Below are 19205 nucleotides of genomic sequence, written 5' to 3'. Positions count from 1 at the left end.
TTTTGAACAAGGGGACCACATTTGCTATCCTCCAGTCTTCTGGCACTATTCCTTTAGACAACGAGGACATAAAAATCAAGGCTAATGGCTCTGCAATCTCCTCCCTTGCTTCCCGGAGAATCCTAGGATAAATGCCATCAGGCCCAGGGGATTTATCTATTTTCACCCTTTCCAGAATTTCCAACACCTCTTCCCTACAACCTCAAAGCCATTCATTCTACTTAATTGTGACTCAGTACTCACATTGACAACAATGTCCTGTTCCTGAGTGAATACTGACGAAAAGTATTCATTCAGTGTCTCCCCAATCTCTTCAGCCTCCACACACAACTTCCCACTATTATCCTTGACTGGACCTATTCCTACCCTAGTCATTCTTTTATTCCTGACATACCTATAGATAGCCTGGAACTGCTTGGTTATGGACGTAGTTAGATCAGGAGTACCAGTCTTCAGTACTGTTGTTGGGAATGTCGCCAGTACCTTTGCATATATAATGCCATCAGCTGTTTGTTGATAGTATGTGGCAGAGATGGTTCATCCATTTTGCATTCTGGCTGAAGGCTAATACAAATGCTTAATTTTTGCCATTTGTTTTGATATTCTGGGCTCCCTCACCATTGAAGATGAGTATACTCAAAGAGCTTCCACTTCCTGAGAGTTGTTTGGTTGCCCACCGCCATTCATGACTAGATGTAGCAGGATGATAAAATTTGAATGAGATCCATTGCTTGTGAGATTGCTTAGCCTTGTCACTTGCATACTGCTTCAATTGTTTGGCATGGAAGTAGTCCCGTGTTGTAGTTTTACTAAGTTAACCCTGCACTTTTGGGTAAGTCCAGTCTTCTAAGGTGTAGTTACTGTTGTAATACTGGAAGTATTATAGATTCAGGACCTGTATATTAAAAGGAAATCTAATTCTGAGCGGAGATCAGGGAACACAAATGGCCAAATACTGATATATAATAGTCTCTGTTGGTTTGTGCTCATTCCAGTTTCATAGTAAGCTTTGCTGATTGTGATGCGAGAACACCAGTCTGGGATATGCTCGCAGAGTAAGTCACAGGGTATATTTAGGTTTGCAAAGAAAATAAAAGGCTCCGCAAAGGAGTGATTGAAATAAAAACATAACCTAAGAACTAGGAGCAGGAGTAGGCCATCTGGCCCTTTTGAGCCTGCTCCACCATTCAATAAGATCATGGCTGATCTTTTTGTGGCCTCATCTCTATTTATGCGCCCTCACTGTCACCCTTAATGCCTTCATTGTTCAAAAAAAAATGTATCTTAGCTTTAAAAACATTCACTGAAGTAGCGTCAACTACTTCACTTTGAATTGACACTAGAGAAAAAGCCGAGCACTGAGTATTGTAGATTAATAGAATCAGGGAAGAAACATAATGTGACGCTTTTCTGTAATATTACCTTAGGCGGACGCAATCTGAAACGTCAACATTTTAATTGATTCTGCACTCAGTCTATTCTTGTATCCCATAGGAAATCAAACCAGTCACGCAGGATGCCTCAGTGATGAAGCGAAGTATATTTTGCACATTATTTTTTATTCTACGTTGGCAGCATTCCATCTCTTAAGACTTTGGTTGGCATCATGGTGGTCAACTGTGTGTACACTCTAGCAAAACTGGAATGTCCTCTTGAGAACACAAGCTTGGGCAAAACTATGGAGAACCTGAGCTCCGCACAAGTCGGGTCCCCCTCCCAGCCTTCCCAGTGTTCCTTAGGTGAAAATGAGAAGTGGAATAGAGTGGTGCTGGAAAAGCACAACAGTTCAGGCAGCATCGAGGAGCAGTAAAATCGACGTTTCAGGCAAAAGCCCTTCATCAGGAATAAAGGCAGAGTCCTGTGCCCATGACCTGTCCTACCGGCTTATCTTCTTTTCCACCCCTATCCACTCCGCCCTCCTCCCTGACCTATCACCTTCATCCCCACCCCCATTTACTAATTGTACTCTACGCGACTTTCTCCCCACCCTCCTCTCATTTATCTCTCCACCCTTCAGGCACTCTGCCTGTATTCCTAATGAAGGGCTTTTGCCCGAACCGTCAATTTTACTGCTCCACGGATGCTACCTGAACTGCTGGGCTTTTCCAGCACCACTCTATTCCAGAATCTGGTTTCCAGCATCTGCAATCATTGTTTTTGCCTACGAAAATGAGAAATGAGCTGGCAGAGCAAAGTAGAAAGTTTGTTGTCTGAACTCACCACCAGACTTGATACAATACGTTGACCCATTGGGTGGACTTAGCAAAGGAAGACTCCGAACTTGTAACTGTTTATTGAGTTGGTGATATTGCAGAACTTTGGTAGCATTTTTGTTTTAAATTTGCTTTAATTTTACAATTGAACCCCAAATTTTAAGTTTAATTATATTAATAAATCTGATATTTCTTTATTTATATACCTTTTAATGCCTTTGGACTTGTCAGTGAGGAAACAAAAGGAATGGAAAGCATCATGCTTGATAGTGTTTGGTGGCAGAGTTGTCAGAAAGATATCATGTTTAGATATTAGTCCATTCCCCCCCACCTTTGGGCTATGCTCCCGATTTTGTCTAGATTTATTCTCTTAACCTTGTCCTCTCCCAAGATATCCATAAGACATTGGAGATATTCAACAATAACTGCTGCGAGTTTGGTTCATGAATGCCAGTTGTGTGTCCACGCACTGGTGGGATAAACCTCCTCCAGGTTTCTTTGAAGTTTCAGGTTGGGGCTATGAGGGACCCAGTTTTCATATTGCCAGTAGGAGGCATAGCTGAGGACATGCAACTGGAGAAGCTGTGTACTGACAGGAAAATACTTTGTTTTAACATTGTGGCCAACTAGTGGTGTAGACTGAAAACGAGAGGCAAACAAACGAAGATGTGCAGAAAACTTACTGACTTTGCTAACCTACATATTACACGATATATCATACACCTGTGGATACACATAGTAATAGACCCTAAACAAGAAGGATTACTGGACCCAAAACATTACTTCTGTTTTCTCTCCATAGGTGCTGCCTGAGTTTTTGTAAAATTCTCTCGGATGTGTGCATCCTGGTTGGCCAACATTTATTGCCTGCCCCTAACAGCTCTTGAACTAAGTGGCTTGTTAGGCCATTTCAGAGGGCAGTTGAGAGTCAAACACTGTGTCTAGAGTCACATGTAGGCCAGACCAGATGAGGGTGACAGATTGCCTTCCCTGAAGGTCATTAGTAAGACAGAAGGGATTCTTTGGACAATTGGCAATGATTTGACAATATTCAGTAGATTCCTAATTCCAGACTTTGTTACTGAATTCAGATTCCACCGTCTGCCATGGCGGGATTCAAACCTGGGTCCCCAGAACATGAGCTGAATTTCTGGATTAGTAGTCTAGCAATAATATCGAGAGACCATCGCTCCCCCAATTTCTCCTGCAGTTTCTGTTTTTGTTTGTCAACAGACCCTAAACAAGTTAGGGTGTGTGCCATTGAGTTGGTGATCTTGCTAACTCTGGTGTTTTTGTACTTAAATTTGCTTTAATTTCACAGCTGAACTCTAGGGTTTCAATTTCATTATTTTCATCAGGTCTACAATTTCCTTTGAGATTCAAAGAGCTGTTTTCAATGCCTTTTATTTTCTCTCAGGTGTTTTTGATTCTGAGTTTTATTGATGAGAAACCAGAGAGTACATGGGCCATAAAAAGGGAAAAAAAACAAATTCCTCTAATATCTCCCTTTGGAATTTACATAAAAATAAACAAACTGTGTTTCTTTCAAAAACTTATTGTATTTAGATCTTTGAAATGCAGTTACACACTGTAGTCTGCCAATCCTGTCTGCTGTTATTTTGTTGGCTGGAAATGGACCTACATAACTGGTGTAAATGCACAATACCTGCAAGTGTTTTGTACTGTTGCAGAGGTTTACAGGGACAAAACTAGTCATCGGTGCGGTTTCATGCTGTTGTCCTGACCTGGAAAATTTCATACACTTCGCTTCCAGATTCCATCCCTCCATCACCTTCACCTGGTCCATCTCTGACACTTGCCTTCCTTTCCTTGACCTTTCTGTCTCCATTTCCGGCAATAGTCCATCCACTAATATCCATTACAAGCCCACTGACTCCCACAGCTATATGGACTACAGCTCTTCTCACCATATGTCCTGTAAGGACTCTATCCCTTTCTCTCAGGTCCTTCGCCTCCGCCGCATTTGTTGCGATGAGGCCACTTTCCAAAGTGGTGCTCCTAATATATGCTCCTTCTTCTTCAACCGTGGCTTCTCACCCAAAGTTGTTGACAGGGCTCTCGACAGCATGCGGTCCATCTCCCGTGCCACGATCCTCAACCGCTCCCTCCCCTCCCAGAACAAGGATAGGGTCCCTCTTGTTCTCACCTTTCACCCCACCAGCCTTCACATGCAAAGAATAATCCTCCGCCATTTTTGCTAACTCCAACACGACGCCACCACTAAACACACCTTCCCTTCCCTCCCCCCGTCTGCATTCCGCATTAATCGTTCCCTCCAGGACAACCTAGTCCACTCCATCACACCTAACACCTCTCCCATCACACACGGCACCTTCCCATGCAATCGCAGATGTTGCAACACCTGCCCCTTTACCTCTTCCATGCTCACCATCCAAGGCCCCAGACACTCATCTCAGATTAAGCAGCATTTCACTTGTACCTCTTTCAATTTGGTCTATTGCATTCATTGCTCCCAATGTGGTCTCCTCTATATCGGAGAGACAAAACGCCGACTGGGTGATCGCTTTGCTGAGCACCTTCAGTCTGTATGCAATCAGGTCCCGGACCTTCCCGTGGCTTGCTACTTCAACACACAATCCTGCTCCCATGCCCTCATGTCTGTCCTTGGCCTGCTGCAATGTTCCAGTGAAGCTCAACACAAACTGGAGGGACAGCACGTCATCTTCCAACTAGGCACGTTACAGCCTGTCGGTGTTAACATTGAATTCAACAACTACAGATGGTTATCCCATCTCGACCCCTCTGTTTTCATTCTGCTCCGTAATTTTTTTCATTTATTTTATTTTTTTAAATTTTTTTCACTGTTCTGTACCTCTTATTTCTTGATTGTCTCTCTTTCTCTCACTCCCCACTCTCTCATCACCTTTTTCCTCTCCTCTTCCCCGTTTCACTTGTACCTCTTTCAATTTGGTCTATTGCATTCGTTACTCCCAATGTGGTCTCTTCTTTATCGGAGAGACAAAACGTCGACTGGGTGATCGCCCGGCTGAGCACCTTCTGTCTGTACGCAATCAGGTCCCGGACCTTCCCGTGGCTTGCCACTTTCAACACCCAATCCTGTTCCCATGCCCACATGTCTGTCCTTGGCCTGTTGCAATGTTCCAGTGAAGCTCAACGCAAACTGGAGGAACAGCATCTCATCTTCCGACTAGGCAAGTTACAGCCTGCCTGATCGCCCGGCTGAGCACCTTCGGTCTGTACGCAATCAGGTCCCGGACCTTCTGTGGCTTGCCACTTTAACACCCAATCCTGCTTCCATGCCCACATGTCTGTCCTTGGCCTGTTGCAATGTTCCAGTGAAGCTCAACGCAAACTGGAGGAACAGCATCTCATCTTCCGACTAGGCAAGTTACAGCCTGCCGGTCTCAACATTGGATTCAACAACTTCAGATAATTTTATTTTTTTTTTAGATTTTTTTTTCACTGTTCTATACCTCTTATTTCTTGATTTGTCTCTTTCTCTCGCTCCCCACTCTCTCATCACCTTTTCCTCTCCTCTTCCCCCTTTGCTACCCTTCTCCCCTGTTTTCCATTTTGCCTCTGCTTCACCCCTCTTCCCCCCTTCTGACATTCTTCCATCCACTGAATTTTTCTGCACTTCTTCAACAAGTTAGTCAGTCGAGCAAGCACACTGTTAAAATTTGGTATGAACTTCTGATTTAACAGCTACTCAATCTCAGGAATCATAGTATTTTGTTGATGGTATGGGAAACTTCCCCGTAATCTTTGTTTTCACATCCCATGAGGCTGTACATGTCAAACAACATGGTTCAGGGATGTGACTTGGCGTTTGCAAACTCAGTCCTAGCCCGGTTTATCACAAACCTGCCTCCTGTAGTTGAACAGTTCCAATAGATGGTCCAAATATTCCTTGTGTGTGTGGCTAAAACTCACCAGATCATCTATGTACACCACACAATTGAGTAATCCCAAAATAACTTTATGGCTTGTCTTTGAAATGTGGTTGGTGAACTTTTCATACCAAATGGAATGACTCTAAACTGGTGCAGTCCATTTGCTGTCACGAAAGCCAAAATTTCCTTCACTCTTTCGGATGAAGATACCTGTTGCCTTCTCAATACAGTCATCCAAATGTGGAATAGGATAGAAATCAGACTTTAACTGCATTGACTTTGTGATATTCTGCACATAGCTACCATCTGGTTTTGGCACCATTACTATGGGGAACTACATTTGCTGCTACACACCTAAGACAATATAATCCAACTCTTTTTGAACCTGTGCCAACTTTAGATGGCTACGTAGATTAGAATAGATTACTTACAGTGTGGAAACAGGCCCTTCGGCCCAACAAGTCCACACCGACCCGCCGAAGTGCAACCCACCCAGACCCATTCCCCAACATTGACCCTTTCACCTAACACTACAGGCAATTTAGCATGGCGAATTCACCTAACCTGCACATTCTTTGGACTGTGGGAGGAAACCGGAGCACCCGGAGGAAACCCACGTAGACACGAGGAGAATGTGCAAACTCCACACAGTCAGTCGCCTGAGGCGGGATGTAGCTTTATTAGAACTGTATTTCCTATATCTACATGATGCATATTCAGATTAGTATTTCCCAGTTTCTCAATAGCTGTGTTAAGGAATTGTAATGACTCCCAGTTATCTCGACCAGAGGATAGCAAGTGCAGACTTGTCAGATTGTTAGTTTGTCTGAGATCACAATGCATTGAGCATCTGTTTATAAAATCTCAGCCACAGGATGCAAGTGCTGCTGTCTGGATTAGCATTTATTGCCCAGTCCTAGTTGTCCTTGAGAAGATACACCCACAATGCCATCAGGGAAGGTGTTCCAGGACTTTGATCCAACAATACTGAAGGAATGGTGATATAAGACCATAAGACATAAGAGCAGGAATTAGACCATTAAGTCCGCTCCAACATTCAATAATGGCCGATAGGTTTCTCAACCCTATTCTCCTGCTTTTCCTCTGTAACCCTTGATCCCCTTGATAATCAAGAACCTATCTATCTCAGTCTTAAATATACTCAGTGACCTGGCCTCCACAGCCTTCTATGGCCACAAATTCCATAGATTCACCACTTTCTGGCTGAAGAGGTTTCTCCTTATGTCCATTCTAAAAGGTCTTTCCTTTACTGTAAGGTTGTGCCCTAGTCTCTTCTACCAATGGAAGCATCTTCCCAACATCTACTGTGTCCAGGCCACTCGGTATTCTGTATGATTTAATTAGATCCCCTTTTATCCTTCTAAACTCCATTGAATATAGACCTAGAGTCCTCAAACATTCCTCATCTGTTAAGCTGTTCATTCCTGGGACCATTCTCGTGAATCTCCTCTGAATATGCTTTCGGGCCAGTACATCCTTTTTGAGAATTGAGGCCCAAAACGACGCACAATACACCAAATGTGGGCTGATCAGAGCCTTATAGAGCCTCAGAAGTACGTCCCTGCTTTTATATTCAAGTCCTGTCAAATAAATGCTGTCATTGTAGTTGCCTTCACCTGCAAGTCAGGATGAGGGGTCACTTGGAGATGTACTTGCAGGCTTATGCCCGAAACGTTGATTCTCCTGCTCCTTGGATGCTGCCTGACCTGCTGCGCTTTTCCAGCAACACATTTTTCAGCTCTGATCTCCAGCATCTGCAGTCCTCACTTTCTCCTAGTGTGTACTTACCTGTCCAGGGCAAATAACGTTCTGTCTGCAACAATGTACTTTTCTGTAAATTGGAAGCGTAATTTGTACATTCATCTTTCTCCTTGATCAATCAGGTATCAGTGTTAGCACCCATACATAGGGTCAGTGTTCTGCATGTTAAAAAGTCATTTGAAGACTAAGTTTTTTTCCGGTTCCAGCATCTGTCAGGCTGTGATGATAAATATTAAAAGTCTTTCTTTCACGTGTAAGTTTTGATCATTACCATTTCTGTCACTGTCAAGGGGAACCTCAGAATTTCAGGTTTTTATACTTGATCCATTTTTAATATATTTTAATATCTTTAGTCAACTTGTTTGGTCATGTTACAGCACATCTCCAAGGCAGGTGGGACTTGAATGAGCACAATACCACTGTGCCACAAGAGTCAGTGGTTTTTAACAGCCTGAGGTGGGACTTCAACCCAGATCCTCTAACCCAGAAGTAGGAACACTACCAATGTGCTCCAAAGATCTTGTTCTGTTGAGCATTTATTGTGATTTTTAAAAAATTCCTGGGATATGGGTGTTGCTGGCAAGCATTTACTGCCCTAATTGCCCAGAGGGCTGTTATGAGTCAACCGCACTACTGTGGGTCTGGGGATCACATATAGATCAGACCAGATGAGGATGGCAGTTTCCTCTTCTAAAGAATGGTAGTGATGTTCGGTTTTGGACCCTGAATTCAGATTTTTTTAAAAATTCAAATTCCATGAGAATTACCATGGCGGGAATCAAACTCAGGTGCCTGGAACATTACCTGGGTCTCTGAATTGTTTAGCAATAATACCACTCAGCCATCTTTTCTCTTGAATGTAATGTAATCAAAGAGCCTTCTCAATCTTACTGCCATGTCCATTTTTATCATGTTGGGTATGGGTGATGTGAAATATGTCACTCCCTCTTTAGATTGCACAGCTCTATGACGGAGGTCATGGCATAAGACCTCAAGTTATAAACTATGTCAGTTGTCTTTTCCCATATCCCTTTTCTTCAGATATTTAATCCTTGCTGAGTTGTACTCGCAGCTTTCTAGATGAATTAGTCAATCGTTTTGATTATGGAGGGTAAGCAACCGTGGGAAGTAGTATTGCCAAATCTATCCAAGCATCCCTACTCATGTTTCAACTTTATGGTATTTTTTTCTCTCAAAAATGATTGGATAACTCTCAAGTTATGAAACCCTGGCTCATATTCGGATGCTGCCTGAATTGCTGTGCTCTTCCAGCACCACTGATCCAGAATCATATTTATAAATGCCAAACGAAATCAACAGGCAATTCAAATCTGGTGTTGCCTTCTGTGCCATTCTGTTCCATTGAGTAGTGCCATTATTTACAAAGGGACCTACTGATTAAATGTGTTTAGATGGCTTAAAATCTGAAATGTCACATTGGTTTCAAAAGAAAATGCCATATAAAGTTATCTTACTGAGACAGAGAACTTAGATCATGCCATAAGATATGGAAGCAGAATTAGGCCATTTGGCCCACTGAGTCTGTTCCACTATTTGAGCATGGCTGATACGTTTCTCAACCCCATTTTCCTGCCTTTTCCCCATTACCCTTGATCTCCTTACTAATCACAAACCTGTCTATCTCTGTCGTAAATACATTCACAGAGTTCTGTGGCAATCTTTTCCACAGATTCACCACTCTGACTGAGGAAATTTCTCTTCATTTCAATTCTAAAAGATCGTCTCTTCATTCTGAAGCTGTGCACTTGGGTCTGGTAGTAGAAACATCATCTCCACTTCCATTCCATCCAGGCCTCTCAGTATTCTCTAAGTTTCAATGAGATCCCCTTATCCTTTTAAATTCCATGAAATGCAAACCCAGACTTGTCTACCACTCCTCATATGATGAGCCCTTATCCCTGTGAACATTCTTGTAAACCACCTGTGGACAGCTCCAGCACATTGATCCTTAGATGTGAGGTCCGAAACTGCTCTCAATATTTCAAATGTGGTCTGACTAGAACCTTATTCTGGATTAGTACCTCCCTGACCTAGAACCTTTTACAGCCTTTCCTGTGAGATATAAAAGAGTTAATTTGCTCTGCTGACCTGCAAGAAATTGAATGCCCCGGGGGTAAGGTTGTGTGTCTTTGTCTTATAGATGAAATGTTGGGAGGTTTACATGGCTATTTCCTTGCCATTCAGGATGATTTACATTTTCATCCAGAAATCAATAAGAACTTTACAGTTGGAATTTGACTACTCCCCTATAGTTACAAAAAACAATTTGCAACAGATTTGACCATTAAAGGATGATTTGCATTCCATTGTTTCTGGAGGTGAGGTGGTCACTGCATTGTAGTGACCACCTCACTAGGGAATAGGGATAACCCCGGGAATTACAGGCCTGTTAGTCTTACTTCTGTGGTAGGCAAAGTAATGGAAAGGGTACTGAGGGCCGAAGGGCCTGTTCTGTGCTGTATTGTTCTATGTTCTATGTATCTTGAGTGGCATGTGACTGAGGGGATGGCTGAGCGTTATCTTGCGGGCAGTACTGACTATGATGTTGAGAGTTTTGTACAAAGACTGTTTCCTTTGTTTAGGGAGAGCTTTTGCCACGACCCCGTAAGCTCTGTGAGGTGTGTGTTAAAGGTTTCTCCAGAAAGCTTGTACTGTACTGTGCTTTTAATAAACTTGGTTGATTGTTCACAGAAATTGGTGTGTTATAGTTCATCAAGTGTGAAAGAATCTCAAGGGTAAAAGAATCTAACAGCTTTACAGCAGTACATCTCTGCTGTTGTATTCTAGCCCTCTTCAAATGAATGCTAACATTGTATTTGCTGTCTTAACTGCCAACTGAACCTGCACATTAACTTTCAAAGGACTTGGAACTAGGACTCCCAAGTCCGTTTGTGCTACAGATTTGCTAAGCCTCTCCCCACTTAGACAATAGTCTACACCTCTTCTGACCAAATGCATAACCCCACACTTTTCCACATTGTATTCCATGCGTAACCACTCTCCTGACCTGTCCAAGTCCTTCTGCAGCCTCCTCGCTCCATCTAAGCTATCTATTCCTACCTTTTTTTTGTCATCTGCAAACCTAGCAACAATGCTCTCAGTTCCTCATTCAGATGATTAATGTTATAGTGTGAATAGTTGTTGTCTCAACACTGACTCCTGAAAAACTCCAGTAGTCAGTGACTGCCATCCTGAAAAAGACCCAGTTATCACCACTCTGTCTTCTAGCCAGCCTTCTATTCTTGCCAGTACCTTGCCCCAACACCATGGGCTCTTAGCTTGTTTAGTAGCTTTCTGTGTGGCACCTTGTCAAAGGCCTTCTGGAAATCCAAATAAATCACGTCCACTTACTGTCCTTTGTCTAACTTGCTCATTACCCTCACAAAGAATTCTAACAGGTTTATCAGACGTGACCACAAAGCCATGCTAACTTAGTTGAATTTTACCAGGTGCGTCCAAGTACCTTGCAATCTCAATTTTAATGATGGACTTTAAGTTTTTACCAATGAAGCAGGCTAGGCTAACTGGCCTATAGTTTTGCCTTCATCCCTTCTTGCATGGGTGCTAGATGTAGCCATTTTTGTCCAGTCATACAGTCATAGAGATGTCCAACTTGTCCACGCCGACAAGATATCCCAACCCAATCTAGTCGCACCTGCCAGCCCATATCCCTCCAAACCCTTCCTATTCATATACCCATCCAGATGCTTTTTAATGTTGCAATTGTACTAGCCTCCACCACATCCTCTGGCAGCTCATTCCATGGATGCAGCACCCTCTGCGTGAAAACGTTGCTCCTTAGGTCTCTCTTATATCTTTCCCCTCTCACCCTAAACCTATGCCCTCTAGTTCTGGACTCCCCCACCCCAGGGCAAAGACTTTGTTTATTTATTGCCCCTCATGATTTTATAAACCTCTATAGTGTCTCCCCTCAGCCTCCGACGCTCCGGGCAAACCGGCCCCAGCCTGTTCAACCTCTCCCTATAGCTCAAATCCTCCAACTCTGGCAACATCCTTGTAAATCTTTTCTGAACCCTTTCAAGTTTCGCAACATCTTTCCGATAGGAAGGAGACCAGAATTGCATGCAATATTCCAACAGTGGCCTAACCAATGTCCTGTACAGCTGCATCATGACCTCCCAACTCCTGTACTCAATACCCTGACCAATAAAGGAATGCATACCAAACGCCGCCTTCACTATCCTATCTACCTGCGACTCGACTTTCAAGGAGCTATGAACCTGCACTGTTGTAATCTGAGGTAACCTTCTTCACTGTACTCTACTTCAATTTTGGTGTCATCTGCAAACTTAATAACTATACCTCCTATGCTCACATCCAAATCATTTATATAAATGATGAAAAGTAGTGGACCTTTTCCTGACTGCAGTAATTCTTGAAAGACCAATGCCTTTATGATCTCCTCAGCTATATCGTTCAGAAAATTGGGGTGTAGTTCATCTGGTCCAGCTGATTTATTGACCTTCAGACCTTTCACCCTAGTCAGCACCTTCTGATTAGTCATTGCCCGTGTGCTCACCTTGAGCCTCCTGCCTGCCCCCTTGAAGTTCTGGTAAAAAGCATACAATGGTGAAGTCCAACATGAAAACTGATGCCAAGTATCTATTTAGTTCCCCAGGCATTTCGTAGTTCCCCATTACTGCTTCTCCAGCCTCTCTTTCCAGTGGTCCAATGTCCACACTCACTTCTCTCTCACCTTTTATATATCTTAAAAAAAGACTTGTGATCATGTCTGTTATTACTCCCTAGCTTACTGTTATATTTCATCTCTCTCCTACACGTCCAAATAGCTCTTTTTAAGTTTGTTTTTATAATAGGCTTACCAATCCTCTAGCTTCACCACATTGTATGCTTTTTCTTTTGCTTTCATGCTATCCCTGTCTTCCCTTGTCAATGATGATTGCTTTGTTCTTCCCTTAGTATTTTTCTTCTTCCTTAGGATGAAACTAATTGCATTGTTTTCTCCCCCCCCACAAGTATCTCCTGAGGGTACAGGAAGGTGTTTGAGGAGTATACGCGGGTTATTAGCCAGCGGTATCCCGACATCCGTATCGAAGGAGAAAATTACCTTCCACAACCTATCTACAGGTAATGTCTGTCTTATAATTATTTTAAAATATGTCGTAAGTTTTTTGTTTTGTAAAGTGACTTGTCCTTCCAACTGCTGCAACCTTTCCTTGGTTGATGGTGGTCTGTGTCGTTCAAATATACACTATGAGCAGTTAATGGATATTTAGCTTTTCTATGACAAAATGCACCTGTCTTTGAAATATTAATGTAGAGACTTCTGGAGTTTTGAATATAACTGCCAAGCTTCACCATTGGAAGGTAATTTGTTGAGAAATTAATTCTACTAATTGGTGATAGTTCACTTTTTTGAACAATCAATGGTGACAGGATATAGTGAAGGATTTTGACTGACTATGCCACTTGGTAAAGTCAGAAGCACACAGCACAGAAACAAGCTGTTTGGCCCAACTCTTCCATGCTGACCTGATTTCCTGAACAGAAGTAGTCCCAGTTGTCTGCATTTGACCCATATCCCTCTAAAGCTTTCCTATCCAAGTACCTGTCAAAGTGTCTTTTAAATGTTGGAATTATATTCGCCTCTACCACTTCCTCTGCAGTTCGTTCCAAACAGTCGCCATCATCTGTGTGATAATGTTGCCTCTTGGGTACCTTTTACATGACTCATCTATCTGTCTGTGTCTGTCTGTCTTCTCTGTATCTGTATCTCTCTGTATCTGTATCTCTCTGTATCTGTATCTCTCTGTATCTGTATCTCTCTGTATCTGTATCTCTCTGTATCTGTATCTCTCTGTATCTGTATCTCTCTGTATCTGTATCTCTCTGTATCTGTATCTCTCTGTATCTGTATCTCTCTGTATCTGTATCTCTCTGTATCTGTATCTCTCTGTATCTGTATCTCTCTGTATCTGTATCTCTCTGTATCTGTATCTCTCTGTATCTGTATCTCTCTGTATCTGTATCTCTCTGTATCTGTATCTCTCTGTATCTGTATCTCTCTGTATCTGTATCTCTCTGTATCTGTATCTCTCTGTATCTGTATCTCTCTGTATCTGTATCTCTCTGTATCTGTATCTCTCTGTATCTGTATCTCTCTGTATCTGTATCTCTCTGTATCTGTATCTCTCTGTATCTGTATCTCTCTGTATCTGTATCTCTCTGTATCTGTATCTCTCTGTATCTGTATCTCTCTGTATCTGTATCTCTCTGTATCTGTATCTCTCTGTATCTGTATCTCTCTGTATCTGTATCTCTCTGTATCTGTATCTCTCTGTATCTGTATCTCTCTCTGTATCTGTATCTCTCTCTGTATCTGTATCTCTCTCTGTATCTGTATCTCTCTCTGTATCTGTATCTCTCTCTGTCGATCTCTTTCCCTCCCCCTCAAAAAAAATCTTAAATCTATGCCCTCTAATTTTGGACTCCCCTATCCTGGGGAAAAGACCTTAGCTATTCACCTTAACTATGCCCCTCTTGATCTTATAAGCCTGTATGATGTCACCCTTCAGGAGACAGTGAGGTCTGCAGATGCTAGAGATCAGAGTTGTGTGTGTTGCTGGAAAAGCACAGCAGGTCAGGCAGCATCTGAGGAGCAGGAAAATCAAGGCTTCAGGCCAGAGCCCTTCCAGCCCAAACATTGATTTTCCTGCTTCTTGGATGCTGCCTGACCTGCTGTGCTTTTCCAGCAACACACTCAACTCTGATGTCACGTCTCAGTCTCCTACGATCCGGGGAAACAGCTATTCTAGTCTTTCCTTTAAATTCAAATTTTCCAGTCTCAGTAACACCTTTGTAAATGTTTTTTGCATGTTTTGCAGTTTAGTAGCATCCTTCCTATAGTAGGGAGACCAGAATTGTGAGCGGTACTCTAAATGTGGCCTTATCAATGTCTTGTACAACTTGCTGCCAGGCCTCAGTTTTTATTACAGTGGATTAGCTTGTTTCAGGACCAATTTATTATGGTGCAGAGTATGCAGCACCAACAGGGTCCACATCAATTTCTACAGTCTATCTGTTCAATTTACACCAACAGTGGACTCCAAATCAATATGGAATATCTTGATTTGTTCTATTTATCATTTCCTTTGTGTAATGAACTATTTTTATGTTAATAATCTGCAATGTTGTGCTTGTGTTTCAGTGAAGGATTACCTCATCAAATAAAACAACAAAGTATGACCTATAGAACAAAAACAGAAATTGCTGGAGAAACGTAACTATTCTGGCAGCATCCGTGGAGAGAAAGCTGATTTAGCAGTTAGAATCCACTGAATTCAAATCAATAACTTCGCATTCTATCTGCAAATGTTGCCAGACGTGCTGGGTTTCTCCAGCAGTTTGTTTTTATTTCAGATTTCCAGCATCAGCAATGCTTTGTTTTATTTTGTGAGCTATGGAGCTAAATTTCAATGTGGGATCTGACTTTTCCAGTTGTAATATCAGCTGGGATTGTAACAATATGGCATGTAGGGTAGCAAAAGGGAACACATTAGTCATACCTAAAATAGACCTGAATGCTCAATTGACAAATTTGTGGTGGACATCAAGCAGCCTTATTACCACTTTGGGATGTTGGAAAGCACTTCACAGCCAATTGCTTACTTCAGGATTAATGGAAGTGACTAAGAAAGCCAAAGTTGGACAGTTTTAAAGACAGTAAATTAAATAAGCAAGCAATTAATCAGTTTCTTGGTTAATATGAAATATTGATACAGAATATTATTAGCCATGCATGCACTACTTTGAACAGTGCCATTGGATCTTCTGTGCGTAATTAAACAAGCAGGTAGGATTTCTCTTCAACATCTTGTCCAAAAGACAGCATTTTTGACAATCTAGCACACATTCACCTTCAATGTACTATGATGTCCGCTTGGGTGATATGCCTAAAAACCCATAACTTTGACTCCAATTTGAGGGTACTGTCACTGAGCTGATGTGGCTGTTGAGGAGTGATGAGCCAAATAATCATCGTTTCTATAAACTTCTCTTCAGTTATTTTATTAATCCAGTAATTTAATGAAATGACCAAATGCCTGTGTTCCAGCAGTCATTTACAGCCCATTGATTTTGGTACTGTTTTAGGGGTTTGGTAGTAATGTGCAGGAACAGAGTTAGAATGCGGACCTAATTTGTATATAATATGTGGCAAAGCATTTGACTTCACCCTTCGTTTTGTCGTCTTGTTTTACAGACACGTAGCATCCTTTCTATCAGTCTTCAAGCTGGTCTTAATAGGACTAATTATAGTTGGTAAAGACCCCTTTCCTAGTTTGGGCATGGAAACACCTAGCATTTGGCACTGGAGTCAGCAGAACAAGGTAACCAGTTATAGGAAAAAAAGTGCTCAAGTGGAAAATTTCTCCTCAAATGCAGTGTTTGAAAAAACAATTCCAGCAACAGCAAGCTATGCTTATGTTTTGAAAAAAATGCTCCACTTGCTAAATTTTGACCTAAAGCCATTTAATAGCTGATCGGGATTTATTGATGTGTAACTGAAGTTGTCAGAATTTGTCTCACTGTGGTCGCAGCGGGTATCATACATCCAGTTTTTATTGTGAAGTGTTTACCACTGTTAAAATCTACATTGTTTTTGACTCACAATGAAAGTGCTGATCTTTGACTCAATGATTGTTGCAGCATTGAGGTAGAAACATCACTGCACAGGAGGCAACCAATTGGTCATCTTGGTGCTAGTTGAAAAGACTATCCAGTCTTAATCCCATTTTCTGCCTCTTGTTTATCGGCCCATGGGTTGCAGTACCATATCCAAGTTTTTTTTTTAATGTGAGGCTTTCTGTCTCAACCACCCTATCAGGTTGTGCATGCGGTCGATACATTCTCAAGATCTTTGCTGTCACAGTTGGTGGCTAACAATAGAGCCATCTGCATAGGCATTCTTCCTTGGGAAAAAAAATGCCCAAACAACAGAGGAACTTCAATTACCAAGCAAGATTGCAAGATTCTGATGTTTGGCTCAACAATGTATCCATCATTCGATTAACCGAACAAAACACGTCCATGCCATCCGGTTACCCAAACTAAACGAGTCCCATTTGACTGCATTTAACCTGTATCCCTCTAAATGTTTTCTATTTATGTACCTGTCCAAATATATTTTCAAACTGTCCTTGCATCTATCACTTTCTCTGGCAATTCATTTCACATATAAAGTATCCTCTTTTTAAAAAAAAGTTGCCCCTCAGGTCCCTTTTAAATCTTTCACCCCTTATCTTAAAATTACACCCTCTAGTGTTGAACTCCCCTCCCATCGGGGAAAAACCCTTTGATATTCACCTTATCTGTGCTTCTCATGATTTCATAAACCTCCTTAAGGTCACCCTTCAACCTCCTATGCTCCAGGGAAGAAAGATTCCTGCCTATCCAATCTCTCCTTAAATTCAAACTTCCCAGTCTCAGTGGCATCTTTAATTCTTTTCTGCAACCTTTCCAATATAATAACATCCTTCTTATATTAGGGTGACCATCCTATATAGAATTGCACACAGTACTCAATGTCTTCTACATGTCCCATCCTGAATGCTATGACCACTGAAGGCAAGCATGCTAAATGCTGTCTTCAGCACCCTGTCTACCTGTAATGTCACTTGCAAGGAATCATGCACCTGCACTCCTAGGTTCCTGTTCAACAACACTCCCCAGGGCTCTATTATTAATTGTATAACCCCTGCCCTTATTCATCTTACCAAAATGCAGTACCTTACATTTATCTAATTTATCTAAATTAAATTCCATCTGTCAGTGCTTGGCACATTGGCCCATTTGATCAAGATTCTGTTGAACTCTTGGATAACTGTCTCCATTGTCCACTATGCCGCCAATTTTGGTTTCATCCGCAAACTTGCGAGCCATGCTTTGTGTATTCTGATCCAAATTGTTTGTAGAACAATGTACAATCTTGTCCTGGAGCATTTCATTTACAAGACAGTTCTGTGTCCAGATATGTCCCTGGTTTTGATGAATTTGCATGATCAAATACAGTCCTGTATTTTGAAATTTTTTGTTTGATTGTTCTCTGCCTTTCCTCACCCTGTGTACTGCTACAGAAGAAGTAATGTCAAAGTCAGAATGTTAGCTCTGTTTCTGTGTACAGAGATGCCACCAGACCCACTGAGTTTCTCCAATATTTTCTGATTTTGTTCCAGATTTCTAGCATCCAACCTTTTTTGCTTTTACCTGCTCTAATTAGCCTGTTCTAGATTGCCCCAAGCCCTACTTTTCCTTATTGCTGTATTAATTTGCCTTCTGCAATATGAACATTCCCAGTAAATAAATGGGGCCTCCTTTTAGATGTGTTTTTTGTCATCCATTTTACATCTGATATCAGATGGTATTAACTATTGACCAAATATGAAAAACCATGCAATCTAACGGTCATTGGGAAGTGTTTCAGTTAGAACCTCACATTAAAACTGATGCATTTGTTTTATTTAGATCTATGCATGTATGATGGTGTTCTTCCTTAGCAACATGATTGAAAATCAGTGTATGTCTACAGGTGCATTTGAGATTACATTAAATGGTAAGTCGTAAGATTAACACTATTGCACTTTTAAGCAACTGCATTTGTGGTCCCATTGAAATATGTTGGTCCAGTAAATTTAAAAAAACTAGTGAACTAATTTAAGCATCAGTAAATAACACTTGGTGAACATAAACAAGGTTACACAATGTTTTTATATTTACCAAATGATGTGAAAATTAAATGTGATGTCAGTTAATATCACATTTTGATGCCATTTTTAAAAATTCCAGCAACGTGCAAATAAACAAACTGAAGAAAAAAAAATCACTGAATTATTTTGCTCTAATGTTTTCATTAATGTTTTCACTATATTTAATTGGCTTTTTGTTTAGAGTCATAAAGATGTACAGCATGGAGACAGACCCGTCCATGCCAACCAGATATCCCAACCCAATCTAGTCCCACCTGCCAGCATCCGGCCAATATCCCTCCAAACCCTTCCTATTCATATACCCATCCAAATGCCTCTTAAATGTTGCAATTGTACCATTCTCCACCACATCCTCTGGCAGCTCATTTCATACACATACCACCCTCTGCGTGAAAACGTTGCCCCTTAGGTCTCTTTTATATCTTTCCCCTCGCACCCTAAACCTATGCCCTCTAGTTCTGGACTCCCCGACCCCAGGGAAAAGACTTTGACTATTTATCCTATCCATGCCCCTCATAATTTTGTAAACCTCTATAAGATCACCCCTC

General features: G+C 41.6%; 1 protein-coding gene across 1 annotated transcript in view; it reads left to right on the top strand.

Annotated features, from left to right (window-relative positions):
• Positions 1 to 19205, top strand: part of LOC122556204 (thioredoxin reductase-like selenoprotein T) — a 36197-nt gene that overhangs the window by 9810 nt on the left and 7182 nt on the right. Inside the window, exons 2-4 of the mRNA XM_043702752.1 lie at positions 12911 to 13021; positions 16155 to 16281; positions 18416 to 18503. Of these exons, the coding sequence (XP_043558687.1) occupies positions 12911 to 13021; positions 16155 to 16281; positions 18416 to 18503 (326 nt within the window). The remainder of the gene's footprint in view (positions 1 to 12910; positions 13022 to 16154; positions 16282 to 18415; positions 18504 to 19205) is intronic.

Source organism: Chiloscyllium plagiosum, chromosome 13 (assembly GCF_004010195.1).
Source record: "Chiloscyllium plagiosum isolate BGI_BamShark_2017 chromosome 13, ASM401019v2, whole genome shotgun sequence".
NCBI classification, from domain to species: Eukaryota; Metazoa; Chordata; class Chondrichthyes; order Orectolobiformes; family Hemiscylliidae; genus Chiloscyllium; species Chiloscyllium plagiosum.
This window is presented reverse-complemented; position numbering and strand designations above follow the sequence as displayed.